General features: G+C 29.7%; 1 protein-coding gene across 1 annotated transcript; it reads right to left on the reverse strand.

Annotated features, from left to right (window-relative positions):
* Positions 1 to 17221: 17221 nt before the first annotated feature.
* LOC130800460 (chaperone protein dnaJ 8, chloroplastic) lies at positions 17222 to 18696 on the reverse strand. Its single transcript, XM_057664000.1, has 3 exons — positions 17961 to 18696; positions 17756 to 17824; positions 17222 to 17660 (listed from the first exon to the last, which is right to left on the reverse strand). The coding sequence occupies exons 1-3, from the start codon at positions 18210 to 18212 to the stop codon at positions 17514 to 17516; spliced, it is 468 nt and encodes a 155-aa protein (XP_057519983.1). The 5' UTR covers positions 18213 to 18696; the 3' UTR covers positions 17222 to 17513.

The raw sequence follows: 18696 nt of genomic DNA on the forward strand, positions 1-18696 counted from the left end.
AATCGGGTTTTATGTGTCACCGGTTCAATCGAGAACCATTACTAAGAGACTTCAAGGATGGCTTTAGAAATCGTTGGACCATAAAAGCAGTTTACAAAGTCATGCTATGACAGTAGCCAAGTAATACACACCTAGTAGTAGGGATGGTCATGGGTCCAAGACCCTGTTGGACCCGCCCCGGTTCCGCCCCTTTTTAAGGGTCTGGGTCATAATTTTTTAGACCCATCGGATCCGGGTCCGGGTCTGGATCCAAAAAAAATTTGACGGGTCCGGGTCCGGGTCCTAAGGTGAAGACCCGGACCCTAAACTTTTAAATTTTATTATTATTATTTTTTTTATTTTTGTTAAAATTTTTGATGATATTTGCACATTTGTTGTACATGTATAATACTTTGATTGCTCGCCGAGATTAAAGTTTAATTACAGTCTTTATTGTTTAATTCTAATGATTTTGGAAATTATGGAGGCGGTGATATTCTAATTTTGGTTTGTTTTTAGGTACTGAAATAATTTGATTGCGCATTGAGTTAAAGTTTTAATTATGATGTTTATTGTTTAATTCTAATGGTTTTGGAAGTTTATGGAGTGTGATACTAATTATGGATTTGTTTCTGGGCATTGAAATGAATTGTTAAATTGGTGTATCGATTGATAATTTTTTGTGACAAGTGTTTGTAATACGATAATAAGTTGCTTACAAAAATATAAAAAGACTCGAAAGAGGTTTTGTTTTGACAAATCAAAGAGGCTTTGTATAAGACCCATTAAGGACCCTAGACCCTGTCAGATCCGTAGGGTCCGAGTCTGGATCTGAAAATTTTGGACCCTTAGGGTCTGGATCCGGGTCTGGATCCAAAAAAAATAAAAGGGTCCGGGTCCGGGTCTGGCCAGACCCGCTCCAAACCCGCCCCATGACCATCCCTACCTAGTAGTATTTGTTTATAGAAAAAATTATCTACGATAATCTAATTTTTTTTATGATTTTCCTAAAATAATTTCAACTACCGATCAAAAATGAATAATTTCAACTTTAACGGGGATTAGCCAAGAGTAAACTTTGATAACCTGATGACCTACTATAGAACGTAATTCACCAAAAAGTAAACTAAAAATTAATGTAAAATTAGAGAAAATTTACATAAAATTTTTTTTAGCATTTTATTTCGACATTTTATTCTAATTTTTCTTTTCTTTAAAAAAAACATAAAACTTGCTATTGTAAGTCATCAGGTTATCGAGTTTACTCTAGGAAAATACCTTACAAAGTTGGGATTATTCATGGTTAATCAATAGGTAAGATTATTGTAGGAAATCACGAAAAGTTTGGTTTACTCTAGGTAATTTACCCTTATTTATATATGAGATAATTATTACTTTTTCTGTTCCAAAATACTTGCAATGTTTAATATCTCTAATTATGTATAATAAAAGTTATAAAAATTTAATGTTAATAATCTTTGCATTGAATTGAGAATAATTAAATAAAATCTCACATAATTATATTTTAACTTAATTATATTTTAACTTAATGATAAAAACCTAATGACAAATCAAAAATCAAAAATCAATAGCTCAATATTTTTGCTTATTTTTGTTTCCAATTTTTGAAGCAGAGTGACAGATGCTGCATGTTGTTTCAATTTTTAAAGGTTATCACTAAGAATACGGACTCGGCGTTTTTGTCCCAAAAGGCGTAGCGAGTCGGCTTTTAATATACTTAGAATTGCAGCTAACTTCAAACGGTCTTTTATTTATTGCTTGATTGTCGAAATAGAGCATATAATATAATATTGGAAAACTTTTTAAGTCTTGTCTCCAAGGCCGCAAATCTTACATCAATATAATTTTCCTATAAGAAGTTATAGATAAAAGGAGTTAATATGTATTAAATTTCACCTTAAAACTTTTTCATTATAAACATTCTTCTACTCTTTTGCTCATCTTTTTATAAGACATCTTCAACCGAGCTAAAATCCTCTTAGTTAACTCCGTCATCATTAAAGCCATAAGAAACATGCTTAAAATAATAAAAACCGCTCAAAATCAACATGAATAACCAAAATGAGTAAATTAACATAAATCTTTAAAATAAGTATGAAATCACTAACAACGACCATTATTAAGGAGTATATAATTAAATAATATAAATAAGTGCAAATATTTGCACTTATTAATGTGCTTACTCTCAAAAGAGCTACTCTTGTAAAAGACCGTCTCTCGCTGAGACACACTCATAACATAGAGCTCATATGCTACTAATTCATATTAGTTAAACTTATCAACCCATAAATAAGACGCGTCTCACGATGAGACTGTCTCATACAACAATAAAATTATTACTCTCAAAATGCTTGAAATTTTTAGATATATATCAAAATTACAAATAGATTCTTTCCTGACATAATAAGTATATACAAACTGATACTTTCCAGATAGTATAAGCTTTTAATTGAACATACTAATGAATACATTCATGTACAAGTAAAGTATAATTAGCATGTATATTAACCTTTCTCCACAAAATAGACATTTGAATAGTTTGATACTAAGGATAACTAGCTAGATACCTCACTTTATAATACATTCTTCTTGTTAGTCCAAACCTTTTCATATCAACTATCCAACCAAAACCATCTAATATCTTCTACTTTCTCTCAATGAAATTAAAACCCATGTAGAATAATCCGAAATAATTAAGATTAATTAAGTCTATTATCATCTAGCGACTAACAGGTTAGAGGTTCATTCGTAACAGATCTTTTCGCTCTCTCTTTTTATTTTCTTTCTTTGTACGTGTTAAAATTAAATATATAGTTATTCAGTTACTTGGAATCAATCAGTAAAATGGCGATTATTTACAATCTAGACGAAAACCCGAATATGTATATAACACCATCTAACTATGGAAATAGATATGTTTATAAAATGGTAACCTTTGTGAGGGATTCATTTACTAGGAAAGTTATACGTAACATAGATCTAAGAAAAGATAAGCTAATGATCTATGAAACCGAGATAAAAGAAACAATGTTAAAAAGGTTATATGATTCTCTTACTCTAGGAAATGTGCCAAAAATGGGACATATTTATGTAAACTGTCTAGGAGCTTGTTATTTCTTTGTAACAGGAAAGGGTATTTGTAAACCAATTTATAATATCATATTTGATTGGTCTAAATTTGAAGTCATAATCCCAAATTCTTTGAATGATTCATTAAGAAAACAACTTGATCGTTGCAAAATGGAAAATGAAGATATGATAATGAAGCTAAGGAAGTTGGAAGAAGAACTTTCTAAGACTAAAAATGAGTTGGAAGCTTCTAGAAGGAAGATGGAAACATCTAGAAAGGAGGTCAATGAGGTTAAGGATTATGATAAGAAAGATAATAATGATTATGAAGATAATTGTAAGAATGAATTTTTGGAAAAGATTTCAAAGTGTATTGATTCTATTGATTGTAAGGTGAAGTCTACTAATAAGAAGTTGGATGAAGCATTAATTTCTCAATTATGGATGAATAGTAGAGATGATTTAGGAGTATATATAGAAATTGAAGATATTAATGACTAATATTTATGCTATGATTTGTAATTGTATATTTAAAAGTTGTAATTATATTTGTGTATACATGTACTCTTTTAAATTGTTTTTATATTGTTTTTGATTCACTTAAAAAATAAAATGTATTAATCGACTTCATCTATTTATTGATAAAGAAAATAGAATAAAATGTGGAAATAGAATTATTATATATGTTTAATTCTTAACTATATCTTTCAATTACTAGTTCAAAAAAATATAATTTCTTATTAATAGGAATGTTAGTTAGTTCTCTCTATTTATGATACAGGTTATTGATTATTGTAGATTAAATATACGGAAACACAAGGAGTTAAATAATTTTTTTAAAAACCTAGTTTTCTATCTATCATGGTTTCAAGAGCTAAAGTTTCGCCAAAGAAAAATCTCGATAGTGATCTTTTATTAACACACTTTAAAAGATAAAAACAAAAATGTCTTTTTGCTTATAAATTTTCATTTCTACCTAATATAATTTTCCAAATCTAAATGCTAATATATTGAAATAAATTTTGTAAATAAAATGAGATAATTGAAGTTGAACAAGAATGACTGTCAAATTTGTCAAGAAATTTTTCATTAAAATTACACAAGTTTTTCACCACAACTCCACCAATTAATATCAACTACTAAACAGATTGTAAATACTTCTACCTTTTCATTAATCAACTAAATAAATAAGTTTATTTTCTCACATCATCATTATCGACACATAATTATTTAAGTAGCCACTATTGGGAGCGACGGTTTCATTATGAGACAGAAAGCCCACTCAGCCTAAATATAGTTTTTCTCAATATACGCTCAGTATTTGATCTATTTAAACTCATAATTGATACCTTTAAGATCATAATTGATTTTTTAATTGATCACTTTAATTAAGGTTTGAATTGATCATTTTTAGATCAAAATTGAAAGTTTTTTAAAAAAAACAACCATAAACTCTTGATGATTTCAAAGAACATTCATCGAATTATTTGGCAAACTTAACTCGATATTGACACTTCCTCCGCCTTTACATCAAGGGCAAGCAAAGCCTATACAAATTACTACTTTATTTTCAAGTCCATTATGAATAGAAACTGTTAAGGGAAGAGCGGTATATCACTATTATTGATCGATGATAAAAGAGTACAAGTACTCTTACGTTCCACTAGATATCATGTGGCATTGAATAAGAGTACTTGTATTATTCAATGTTTTAACACTATAATTGATAGTGTTATTTACGATTCATTTATTGTTTGAAATTCATCTATAGAACGATAGAATAATACTCCACCTTTTTTATTTCCTCCGTTATGAAATTGTGAAAACAGAACCATACCTAGGTAGAAATTAATAAGTTTAGCGTCAAAAATCAAATTGATCACTTATAGATCTAAATTGAAACTTTTTATTTTAATTAATCTGTTTAAGATTTATTTTAAGTTGAAATTGATACCTTTAAGATTTTTGTTCTTTAATTTCTGAGAGATCGGCCATTTAACTTTTGAGTTGGCTCATATTGACGATCCCAATATGAAACCGTAGCGTCCAAATTTTTGTGTTATTTCAAACAACAACATCAATTATTGTGTAATAGGAGCACTTACACTACTTGCCAATATCCAATATTATATATCATTATCATTATTGTATAAATACTCTTACATTGCCGGTTAATGGTATGCGAATATATTTTTGAAAGCACGTGGAGTGGAAGACGGACTCGTTGTAGATGAAGAGATAAAGCTGAAACTATTTATAATATTTTGTTATTTTAAATAGGAACAATCGATGAGCTTATAGATATAGAAAAGGGATTCTCAATGCCCAACACTAAGGGACAAAAGTTCATGTAATAACTTTTTTATTTTACTTTTCTGTATTTATATTATTTTTAAATAAAATGTTGGTTAATTTGTATAATAAATTGAAGGAGAATTGTACAATTCAAAATGAACATCCCACAAACAACATTTATAATGTTGATGTTGGAGATCAAGCATCAAAAAGAAGAAGAGTCTATTTTCCAAATCTATTATTATGCCAGGATAATGCAACCGATTATGCGTCAAAGACAAAATTTCTATTTTATATAATATTTGTCTTCGTCAATTTTTATTTTATTTATTTTTCTTTATACTTGATGCCAAAGCCTTTATCCTTGCAAAAATACTTTATATGGCGATAACTAGGCGACATAAAATGATGTCGCCTTTTTAAAAAAGTACAGACAAGGACTCTGGCGACGGGATGGGTCGTCGCCATGTTCGAAAAGCAAGGGCGGTTGTCAAATGTCTTCCCATTTTGGCGGTGGCGTCTGTGTCCAAATGACGAAGCCATATGTCATCGTCTTTTTCCCTTTTGTTGTGGCTGAGTTATTTTTGTGGGAGACCGTCTTGTAGTGAGATGACCTCAAACAAGGAACATATATTATCATAATATGTATTAAATAGACTATCTAACTTATGAATAAGGTTCACCAATCGGTAAGACCTTCTTATATTGTTGCTTTAAGGCACAAGGAGATGAATCCAAAACAACTTTTCCTTTTTAATTGAGAATACGAAGTATTATTTTTTCATACTTATGTAACGAATATACTTTGCATTATCAAACCGTGGAGAATGAGTTTATCACACTCAACTGCTCAAGATTCCAATTTCTTTCGGGTGGAGAAACCTGATCTGATTTTAATGCTCATCATACACCCTACCCTTCATGAGTTCATTCTGATCTCTAACTATTTTTATATTTTCCATTCCATTGATCCTACCGACGTTAAATTCTCACCACTTATAGGAAGGTTTAATTTCGTGTATTCCCTTGTCTGTAGGTTTTTCTACTCTTATCCACGAATCGAAAAAAACCACCTTCTCATTTTATCTGTTTTTATTTTAAGCAATAAATGGCTGCCTACAATTTGGATGAAAGTCAAGATATTTTCATTTTTCCAGAATTTTATGATGACGAGTTTAAATATAAAATGGTGCGCATCACCAATGAGGAGGGTAATAGAACTACAATCCGTAGTATAAATCTTAAAAATGATAAATTGATGATTTATGGGACGGAAATACAAAAATCTTTATTAAAAAGATTGAGTGAATCCCTAGATTTTAAAGAGAAGAATGGGTTTATATGTGTAAATTGTGATGGAGCATGTTATTTTGTAGCTGGTGGTAAGAATTATAGGCCAATTCAAAATGTTATTTTTGATTGGTCTCCTTTTGGAGTGACCATACCGAATTCAGTCTATGATTCTCTTAAAACTCAACTTGATGAACAAGAAAAAATTATCCATCAATTAAACAATCAAATTTCGTCCAATGAGGCTAATTTAAAAGCTTCTATGGAAGAAATAGAAGATCTCAAGGTACATGTCTCAACTTATATGAAAAATATGGATAAGGCATATGAACGACTTGCTTTAGTTGATTTTGAGTTGCAGCTCTGTAAGGTTGAGTTGGAGTCATCTAAGAAATTCGAAGAAGATTTATTAGACGAACTTTGTAATTGTAGAGAGGAAAATAAAAATATGAAGTTCGACTCACGAAAGATTAAAGATCAATGCTCTATGGTTAATGATGAATTACAATCTACTAAGATTGAGCTAGAAAGTTCAATTATGAGAATAAAAGAACTTGAGTGTGAAGTTTCCTCTTGTAAGAAGGCAAAGGATGAATTGGAAGGGAAATTAGACTTGGAAAAAGAAGAAAATGATTTGGTTAACCTTGAGTTAAGGTCAACTAAACAAGAATTAGAGTTATCAAATAAAAATGTGAAAGATCTTGAGTTGATACTTTCAAATTATAAGAAGGAAAGTGATGATATGAACATGGAGTTAAAAAAGGTGCAAAACCAACTTAGTTTAGTTAATTGTGAGTTAGATTCTTCCAAGATTGAGCTAAAAACCTCAACAAAAACCATACAAGAATTAGAATATCAACTTTCTATAAATAGAATAGAAAATCAAGAAATAGGAAGGAAATTAAGAAAACTTGAAAAAGAACATAGTAAAATTACCCTAGAGTTAAGTTCGACTAAGAATGAGCTCGAATTATCTTGCAAAAATGTAGACGAACTCGATAAAGTACTTTCAAGTTATAAGAAGGAAACAGAAAAAACAGAGATAGAATTACGAACGATTCAAGATCAACTAGTAATCACCAACAATGAATTTGAATCGACTAAGATAATCCTAGAGTACTCAAAAAAGGAGTTAATGGAGATAAAGCATAACCATTTGAAAGAACAAAATTATTTGCAAGTTAAACTACAAAAATTGTTTAATCATCTTTGTTCAACTGATTCCGAGTTGGTGTTTACTAATCAAAAGTTGGATCAACTATTAATCACTATGTTATGGACTAAAGTTGATGGTTTTAACTTATGAGCACTCTCAATCAAACTAAATATAAAGAATGTTTAGAATGTCAAAATTGGCTTGTAATTCATATATATGAGTGACAATTAAATTGAATTAGACATGAATATTCTAACTGATATATATTATTTAAAGGTTCTAACTGAAATACATTATTTAAAGGAAAAAACAAATTACCTATTAATATGTAGTGATACGTTGTTGAAATTTTTTATTATTTTTTATTGATTAATAATTATTAAAGAACTAAATTTAGATATTTGAATATGTATTATGTACGATTAATGATGTTAAAGTTGTATATTTATTAGTGGGGGAAGACTATTCTTAGCAATACCTACCATGGAACACAAAATAGATGATGAGCTTTATGAGAATGTTACTTACGATCTAGGCTAAGTCTCAAATGAATCATGTCACATGCCCCTGATCCACTTAGGATGTTTTGGGCCTAGCCCACATATATACAGTTGTAAAACTATTTTTTTCACCAACACACGTCCTGAACACCTGATCTCTCTTATGTTTAGGGTTGGATCCGGGTTGAATTCAGATAGACCCAGATCATCAAGCCTTATTTTTTTCATTAGACTAAACCTGAGCTATATTTATAGAGTCTGAAAAATTTGAAACCAAACCCAGACAATATTTTGTTTTTTCATAGGGTCTAGCGATGGGCATGGTTTGAATTTGGGTTGAGTCTAGGGTTTGGATCTGGATCCAAAATAATATTTTTTTTCTAAATTTTTTTAAAAATATATTACAAAATTTTCGTCATTCGTATACTATTATTTAAATATTTTCAACTAACAAGGCTCTTCTAATACTTTATACTAATCGGGCAACCAAATATATGATGTTTTCCTACATTCAAGTTAAACAAAACATTCATCAAGTCTGTCGATTTTTAAAGCATACATACAACGACCACATTTCAAACTACATGAACAGACAAAGTTCCAAATCACGTAATGTTCCAAATTAAATTAAGCTAATATATAATTTTGAAAAAAAAAAAGATATAAATAGGGCCATGGGCCAGATCAGGGTCGAAACTATTAATCTGGATCTCAATATTATTTGATTTTGTTCTAAATTCGCCCCTACTTCAATTAAAAATTATTTTTTTCCTCACTGTCCATAAAAATTTTCTCTAACCGACCTTCAAATAAAATATTATTTAACTACCCACTACTCACTATAACCTAACACTCACCCACATAAAGCATGCAAGTCTTTGACTAATATTGCCAAGTGAAGAATATATTGCATTAATCTGATGATGATCATATAGTTATTCTTACTTTTATTCATCAACTTATTTCTGGTGTTTCGTATTTGTTGTATTCATGGCTCGATGTGGAAAGTGATCAAGTATGATATTGGCACTTATTAAAAGGAATATTTATTATTTCTGCGTGGGAATTCAATACTTCACAATTATTATTCTTATTATATTGGGTCTTACTTATATGTGGTTTTCAACGACAAATATATAAAGTCATCCGAGCTTTCACCTAGTTTGAAAGTCATATTATTATTTAAGTTTCAAAACATGGGCGTTATTTGTTATATTATGGAATCAACCGAGCATTCTACTAGTTTGAAGTCATATTATTATTAAAGTCCCAACACGTAGGCGTTATTCGTCATATTATGGAATCATCTGAGCTTTCAACTAGTTTGAAGTCATATTATTATTAAAGTCCCAACACATAGGCGTTATTTGTCATATTATGGAATCATCTAAGTTTTCAACTAGTTTGAAAGTCATATTATTATTAAAGTCCCAAAATTATTGATTTTGGGCGATATTTTTCTAAGTCTTTAGCTTAGTTTTCTAACTTTCACCTAGTTTGAAAGTGGGATCCTTGCGAGTGTCACCTAGCTTGATAACCCAGACTCTTATTAAGGACCAAAACGAGTGATTTTGGGCGTTATTTGTCAAAGTATTTATAGTGAGAATCACCTAATTTGATAACTCAATCACTTATTAAACGGACCTATGTCCGATCAGTATATTCATCAATGTTTTCGAAGGATTCACCTAGTATGATTCCTTATCTAAGTCCCCGGTGATTGACGGCTGGGCAAAGCGTACCTATGTCCGATCATAATATTAATCAATTCTTTTGAAGGATTCACCTAGTATGATTCCTTATCTAAGTCCCGGGTGATTGACGGCTGGGCAATGCGAACTTATGTCCGATCCGAATATTTATCAATGCTTTCGAAGGATTCACCTAATATGATTCCTTATCTAAGTCCCAGATGATTGATTGTTGGGCCATATTATCATATTAGACTCAAATGCCAAATCATCATATGAGGCTCAAATGTCAAATCATCATATCAGGCTCAAATGCCGAATTATTATATCAAGCTGTAAACTCGAATCATCAAAAGTGGCCTAAAGGCCAAACATTTATAATTCATGAGGTTTCCACCAAGGCACCAAGCATGGGCCTATCGAGGCAAGAGTTCAAAATTTATTTTATTTGGACCTAATTGTATGGTTTCTTTCGAACATTTAATTGGTCTGCATCACATGTATGATTTTTTCAGCATAAAGACTGATACCCTCGCTACATTAAATTCTCTCGTCTATCACTCTTCATGCGTGGGGCTAATGTTATGGGGTCAAATAAGTAAACTCGTAATTTATTTAGTCAAAACCCTAAACCACCCACCTCGGTCCAATAACTTTCTAAAATAACTACTCACTACTCACCATAACTTACTACTCACCTATCATTCCTATGATTCCCTCGTTAATTCACCATTCAACCTCCATTTTACCTTTATAAATACATGTTGCATACATAATTTGCACTCGACTAAGCTTTTATATATTGCTACCGTTACTCCACAAAAATATCCGCCCTCCTACATACAAGCTATACTTAACCAAATATTCTTTGAATTGATCTGAACTCATCCTACAATCCGTTAATCTTGTATTCATTAATTATCATATATTCATTACTTTCGATTTCCCGATCTGACTTGAACGTCGAAGGGGTTTTCCAGGAAACCACCCTGGGCAAGGCTAATGTTGTATTGCAGGTTTTGAGGTCTCATCAGCGGAAGGATCATTAGCACTTTCAGCATACTAACAGTTTTCCCCGATTACACTTTATATTCAGATATTTTAAGTGTCTTTTGCACTTTCTTATTTTATTACCGAAACAAACTTCAATAACCCGAATCATGAATCAAAAATCAAGAATCAAGATCAAAACTGTACAAATAGGCGAAACTTGTAAACTGACCCAAAACAATTTCAAAGCTATTTCAAGCTATAATTTTTTTTTCAATATTCACATCATAAATATTTACATAATTCATCAATTTACAAGTGAATCACTCCCTCCTACTTACACTAATCTCCTCTTTCAACACGAAAAGATAATCTTATTTGATTTAACAACTTTATGTTAAAAAAACAATCCACATGCAATCTGATCATATCGAAAAACTAAAAGCGGTTGACTAACATATAAGCCAGATGAATTAACTACTAATTCTATTACCAATTAATTTTAGAATGAAAAATCTCATCAGATTTGTGCATAATCAACTCTTCTTTTGTACGAATTTTGTTGTATTCACGCCTAATAATATATTTTTAATACCTTAAAGGACCTACCTTTGAGGCTTACTTGAGTTGATGATTAGAGCAAGTAGAACATTGATTAGCATATCTAACAACAACATTAGCCCACCTCTTAATCTCCTCCTTCAACATTATCGAATCCTTCGAATTATAATCAGGTAATTTTCCTTCATGAAACTTACTTATTGAGATTTCCTTCAAAGAATCTGATCTCATGTGGGACCCATTCATCTTACGGCGCTTAACAAAAGCCTCTTTCTCAGGAGGTTTGTGGTGGCGGGTGCCGGAATCAATGGCTTCTTTGATGGACATGGTTTATAATGAAGAAGGCTAGATCAGAGAAATTTTTGATAAATTTTTATGTATATATACTTCTACTTGATTGGTATAGTTTAAGCCTCTAACATTCTAGTTTTGAGTGGTCAAGTTGCTCAAACAAAATTGTTGGTTGACTTTGACTTCATTAGACGTGTTTTATGTTGGAATAGGAATAATGTCTACATGTAGAGCGGTCAAATAGATCAAATCGGTTCCGGGTTGTTTTCGGATCATATATAAATAAATCCAAAACCTTTTAACTCGAATTCTGTACTCGTTTAATTAATTAGGTTGAAAATCAAAATTCTAACAACAATTTAAATTCGACCAATTTAACCTATTAGAGTTTTTTTTTTTTTTTTTTTTTCCTTTTTAGTGTTTTTCTAATTGAGTATATATTTTATTCTTTAGGACTCAATTTTATGTTTTAAGTTTATGAGTTGTTTATTTTGTATTTACTATGAAAAATAAGATAATATTGAATGAATTAAGTTTAGGTTATAATGATTAATTTGACTTGAAAATAACTTTTATAATTAAATGAATTATACGGGTTTATTTCATGTATAAAATTTTTAGCTTAATGTAACCAATTTAATAAATAGACCAGGTTGGATCAATTCATTTAATTAATTGGGTTAAAAATTTCAACTCAAACCAACTTTTTTTAGATTAAGTTCAGATCGAATATGCCCGACCCTATGGTCTAAGTCCAAACACACATGCTTATTATAATTTAAACTCAGTTCCTTACTCTTATAATACACAATCTAAAAGTTAGGGTTTAAATATATAGGAATTGTAAGTATTAATAAAAAATTAACATGATAATGAATAAGGTTTATTATATTTAAAATTTGTAATATAAATAAAAAGATTCTTTAGGGAATCAATAAATAGAACGACCCAAATAGCAAATGGGAACAACTTAAAGGAAAGGATGGAGTACATATTAATTAAGTAACATTAGCATATCAAAGTAGTACAAATAAAAATTAAAAATTTATGGTTCGAATCTTTATACAATTTATGGAATTTATTAATTAATTATTTTAAGGAAAAATTACCAAGAATAATATAACATTTTGCTTCTTTCTTTACAATAATACCAACTTTTGATTAACCATGAATAATACCAACTTAAGAGGGTGTTTCTCTAGAACATACCTAACACGTTAAAAATCAAACTATAAAAGATTATATGACAAAAAATTTTAGTAAATAAGTTAAAAACTAAAGTTGGTATTATTCTAAGAAACCCCTTAAAGTTCGTATTATTCATAGTTAATCAAAAGTTCGTAGTATTATAGGAAAATTAGCAAAAGGTTGTATTATTCATGATAATTTTTCCATATTTTAAAACTAATAATTTATAGTCTTTTTCCCTTAAATTATAAAATTTACCAACTTAAAAATATATACTTAGAATTTACCTTGTTTTTACATAATTTTTTTGCTAATACTAGCTATTAGTTGTTTGACCCCTTTATTTTATAATCCTGGTCTCCCTGTTGAACGCATAAAAGATTTATATTTTCTTTAAAGAAACAGAGAAAATTTATAATAATGAAAATTAGGTCATAATTAGTTTTGATGATGATAGTCATTACATAATAATCCGCGTACAGATGATGCTTTTGATCGAGTCAAATAGTTGTGGGGTACATAATATTAGTTTCTGAATAATACTTGTTCTTGAAGTATTGGTCATTTGTTTTATTTTAATTAATCAACTATACAAGGATGACATTGTCATTAGGATTAATTAAATGTTAGAGACAGTCAATTATACATCATAATAATAATAAAATAATCGATCCAAAATATTTTAAAAGAATATTCTCCTTCACCAAATCTGAGTTTAGAATTAAATCTATTTGTTTTTATAGTAGCATATGAACTAGTGATTTTAGGTCTATATTTTAGCATAAACAAGAGAATAATAGACATTATAAAGCAATAAGACAAAGAAATAGGAAATGTTTCAAATACCTTAGGTCTATGTTTTAGAGTAGTTGGGACATAAAATAATATGTGACTAATAGAATTAAGTGTGGGTGGCAAAAATGAAAAGTAACTACTGAAATATTATATGATCGATGTCTACTTTAAAGTTAAAGAAAAAAATTTATTGAATGGCCTGTGGTCATTAGTCTTGTGCCCCACATATCAGATTGTTGGACATTTAGAATGGATCATAGTACAATGATAGGAGTAGCAGAAATGAAAGTGCTTGTAGATAAATGGTCATACCTTGAGGGATAGAATTCGAAATGAAGATATAAAAAGGGTTTAGAAGTTGCAAACTTTGATGAATATATGGAAGAGAATCGTTAAAGAAGATTTGGGCTTGTGCAAAGAAAGGGTATTAGCAAATATTCGGAAAAAGACTAAAAATGACTTCAAGGATAGGAGTGGAGAAGGATATGAAAATCTAAACTTACAAATTAAAATGGTAGCAAATCAAAATTAATTGAAAAAGAAAAATCCATGTGAACGATCATTAGAACTAATATAGTAACATGCAGTTGATCCTAGTATTTTGGAATTAAGGGTCGAACATTGTTGTTTTGTTAGTGTTCGCAAAGTAGCATTTAGAGTTTGGAAAGTTGTTAACATAGCATTAATATATTTGGCCTTTCAAGTAGTGTTTAAAAACAAAGTAGCGTTTAGAGACAAACTAAAATCCAAAATTTTCTAAACAATAATAATTTTGATTTTTTAATTCCCTTCTTTGATGAGAGAAGACATATTATAATCTCTGCAAAAAAATACTCAAATGATAATTAAATTCAAGTGTGTTTTAACTGTAGAAGTTATAATTAGAGTTTGAGGAAAAATAGAATACATGAGAAAATATATAATAGGTTACGACTAATAAGACAATCCTCAATTTGAGAAAACCTCCAAATAAAAACAAAGTAAAAACATAAAAAGACAAGACAAGTAATGGTATTACAAAGGTTTTAAATTGGGAAATTTCAAAGAAGGAAAACAATTCAATAGATACTACTTTTCTTCTCTTTTCTCAACTAATCTTTATAGTTTGACTTTATTTTGCATTAATTGTTTTTTATTAAGGTAATTTAATTTCTTTATCATAAGAAAATATACCTAGCATGTATTCTAGCACCACATCATACTTCTTATTTTTCTTTGCATATTTCTGCACTTATTAATGATATATAGCATCTTACTATATATTGACACATTATGGAGTGTTTAGTGAATTGAAGGTTTCACAAATTTATTGGAAAATTACCTCCCAAATTCAAGTAGTACCAAATCCATATGGTTTAGAATATCAGTGAATATGGCTCTATAATTATTCCCTAAATGTGTGAAAGTGAAACAATTGATAAACTATTAATCTACAAATAAAAAGAAACGAAAGAATATTAATACACGGTCAAATTTTGATTATTACTAAAAATGACATTATACATCTCATAGAAATTTACACATATCTTGCATGCCGAACAAAATGAATAAATAAAATAAAAAACAATTCTCAAACTTTTCGTAAAAATGATGCAATCTTATTAGAAATTCTGAATGGAATCTCAATCCTTAAATTTCGCCACCCTTTTCATTATATCACCACCTCTTTCCTAATAAAATTACTAAAATGCCCTTAAATTTATTTTTAATTATAAAATCAACCATTATTATTACTAAACTAAATTTATTAATAATAATTAAATTAAAATAAAAAAATATTAATTTTAAAAGAGAAAATAATTAATTGAAATCGGAAAATAAACCTAATAACACGTTTTGTGTTGAAATATGATACATAATCACTCTTTTGGCCGAAACTTTTGATAGGAAAATCACATTACTGCAATATTTGCGGCCTTAGAACCTAAACTTCAAGATCTTTCCAATGATATATTATATGCCAAATCTCCGATAACCGAGCGAGAAATGACAATCGTTTAACGTTTGTTTATGCTGAAATTTGATACATGTTCAATATTTTGGGCATAATATTTTATAGAAAAATCTTATTAATGCAAGGTTTACGGCATTAGAAACTAGACTTCAAGAGCTTTCCAACAACTTATTAAATACCCAATTCTGACAATTGAGCGAGAAATGACGACCGTTTAAAGTTTGCAGTGATTTCTAACATTCAGTCGCGCGCGATTGGACCACGGTATGGTCGTATAAAACTTGCATCCGGACCGCGATGGAGTCACGCGTTTTACGTGACCATACAGCGGTCCGGTCGCGTATTTTACGCGACAATACCGTGGTCCGGTCGCACAAGACTAAATGTTATGAATCACTGCAAACTTTAAACAGTCGTCATTTCTCGCTCGATTGTCAGAATTGGGCATATAATATGTCATTCGAAAGCTCTTGAAGTCTAGTTTCTAATGTCGCAAACTTTGCATTAATATAATTTTTCTATAAAAAGTTCTTTCCAACTTGAAGTCTAATTTCTAATGCCGTAAACTTTGCATTAATACAATTTTTCTATAAAAAGTTATTTCCAAAAGATTGAACATGTATCAAATTTCAATACAAACAAACTTTAAACGATCGTCATTTCTTGCTCGGTTATTGAAATTGGGCATATAATATATCATTGGAAAGATCTTGAAGCCTAGGTTCTAAAGCGAAAACATTGCAATTACATGATTTTTCTATTTTAAGTTATAGCCAAAAGAGTGAACATATGTCAAATTTTAACACAATCATATTGATTCCGCAATCATGTTGATGCTCATTTTAGTCGGCCATTGTAATTCAATTTTTAGTTTTAGCTTGTTTTAGTTCAATGAGCGTTCAGAGGGAGTTTTTAGAGAGATGTTAGAAATTGAAGATTTGAAAAGTAATCAGGGGCAATCTTGAAAGTTCAATATATAAGGGGTGACGATAAAATAAAAAGGATGTTGCCAAAAACTTCATTTAACATCCACCGGTACTTCTCCCAATCTAAATTAGCCGCAACATTTGTAATATACTTCTTCCGTTTTATTATATTTGCTACATTTAACTTTTTACGCAATTCAATATGTAATTTTGTTTATATAATAAATTATACGCATTTAAAAATTATAAAAAGTTAATATTATGAAAGTATGTAATTAGAAGATTCAAACAAGGTTGCACTTCACTATATTTTTACTTACACATTAGCCGCAATATATAAAATATGCTTAAACGATAAATAATGCACATAACCAAAATGTAACGAGTATTTCAGAACGGAGGAATTATGCACTATTCACTCATCATCTTTAATTTGTAATTAATTTTTAATCTATAAGTTAAAACATAGTCAAGTGAAATTTTATTTGATTTGTCTTAAAGCAAAGATTATTAAATATCATAATTTTATAATTTTTTATTATATATAATTAGAGATATTAATAATTAAATTAATACATTAAATCATATAAAAAAGCAAATATTACAAGTAATTTAAATCGAAAAAGTAGCAGAAATTATTATTCTGTACACAAAATCTAATCAGGAGAAATTGAGATCCACTCCTTTGGTTCTCAAATAGTCAAATCTCATGAAAATATAGAGAAAAGAAAAACATTATTTAATGTACACTTTTTAACTACTTAATCAATACAACTACCCAATACATCTAATTGACAACAATTAAAATTAGATGTATGGATTAATATGGGATGAATAATCTCTAATTCCAGCACCTTCCCATCCCATCCATTCTTCCCACAAATCATCTGCATCACAATATGTTTCCATTTCTTCTTCTGCTCTGCTTTTCTCTCTCAAATTATTCATCACCATCTACAATTATCAATAATACAAATTCAGCTACATTTATTCAAAACCGTTGTATCCAAATAAATAAAAATAATCCGAAAAAATAAACTAAAACATACATCGTATGCTTCATTGATCTGGTAAAATTGGACTGTGCAATTATCTCCTCTGCACACATCTGGATGATACTGCAACAACAACAAATCAAATAAAAATCAATAAGTTTCAGATCTGGTAAATCGATTTGGTTAAAATAAGAAAATGTAAGTCAAATTATACAGAAATTTTGAAATGAAATCAAAAGAAGCGGATAATGAAATCAACCTGTAAAGCGAGGCGTCGAAAGGCTTTCTTAACCTCAGATTCGGACGAACCAGGATGAACAGAAAGAGTTTGGTAAGGATCCATTAAAGTACTAGTCGCAGAAGCAGAAACAAATCCTACTCGATTTTTACGATTTCTCTTCATCGGCATTACCTTTTTATTGTTCTTCAAGAATGTAAAAGAAGAAGATGAAGAAGAAGAAGAAGAAGAAGAATAGGCTGTCATTGCCGCCATTGTTAGTGATGCCGCCATTGTCGATTACAAGATACGTAATTGTAAACTGTGAAACAATCCAATTGATTATATAACGGATGGAAAATTCGGTGGAATTTCGATGAATTTGAAATGGATAATGCTGGTAACAACTTGAAAGTATAAATAGAATTGTATTTTTGGATAAGATGAGGGTTTGAAAATGGTGATGAAAGATGGAAATGAAAATGGGTTTTGGTTATATAGAAGCTGAAGATGATGTGGGTAGACGTGTTTGATCTTATCCGTTTAATTATTGGTTTTGTTTTCTGGGTATGGATTTTGATTTTGGTCCGTGTTGAACTTCAACGTGTCAATATCATTACGCCACGTGTTTTATTTTGGAGCTTAAGTAAAATAATAATAAATATATGTATTTTTTATTTGGATTTGGATTGGGTAGTGCAGTAAAAGGAAAAGAAAAAGAATGGAAAAGAGAAAAAGTGGTAAGCTGACGTGTGTACCTGTCAACTTGATAATAAAG

This window comes from Amaranthus tricolor, chromosome 1 (assembly GCF_026212465.1).
Source record: "Amaranthus tricolor cultivar Red isolate AtriRed21 chromosome 1, ASM2621246v1, whole genome shotgun sequence".
NCBI lineage: Eukaryota > Viridiplantae > Streptophyta > Magnoliopsida > Caryophyllales > Amaranthaceae > Amaranthus > Amaranthus tricolor.

What these genes read in the sequence shown, in the direction of transcription:
- LOC130800460 (XM_057664000.1), bottom strand. Translation starts at nt 18,212, where the DNA reads ATGGCGGCATCACTAACAATGGCGGCAATGACAGCCTATTCTTCTTCT. An exon ending in TTCGACGCCTCGCTTTACAG is followed by an intron (nt 17,825 to 17,960) that starts GTTGATTTCATT and finishes TTGTTGTTGCAG; the next exon opens with TATCATCCAGATGTGTGCAG. An exon ending in AGATCAATGAAGCATACGAT is followed by an intron (nt 17,661 to 17,755) that starts GTATGTTTTAGT and finishes TGATAATTGTAG; the next exon opens with ATGGTGATGAATAATTTGAG.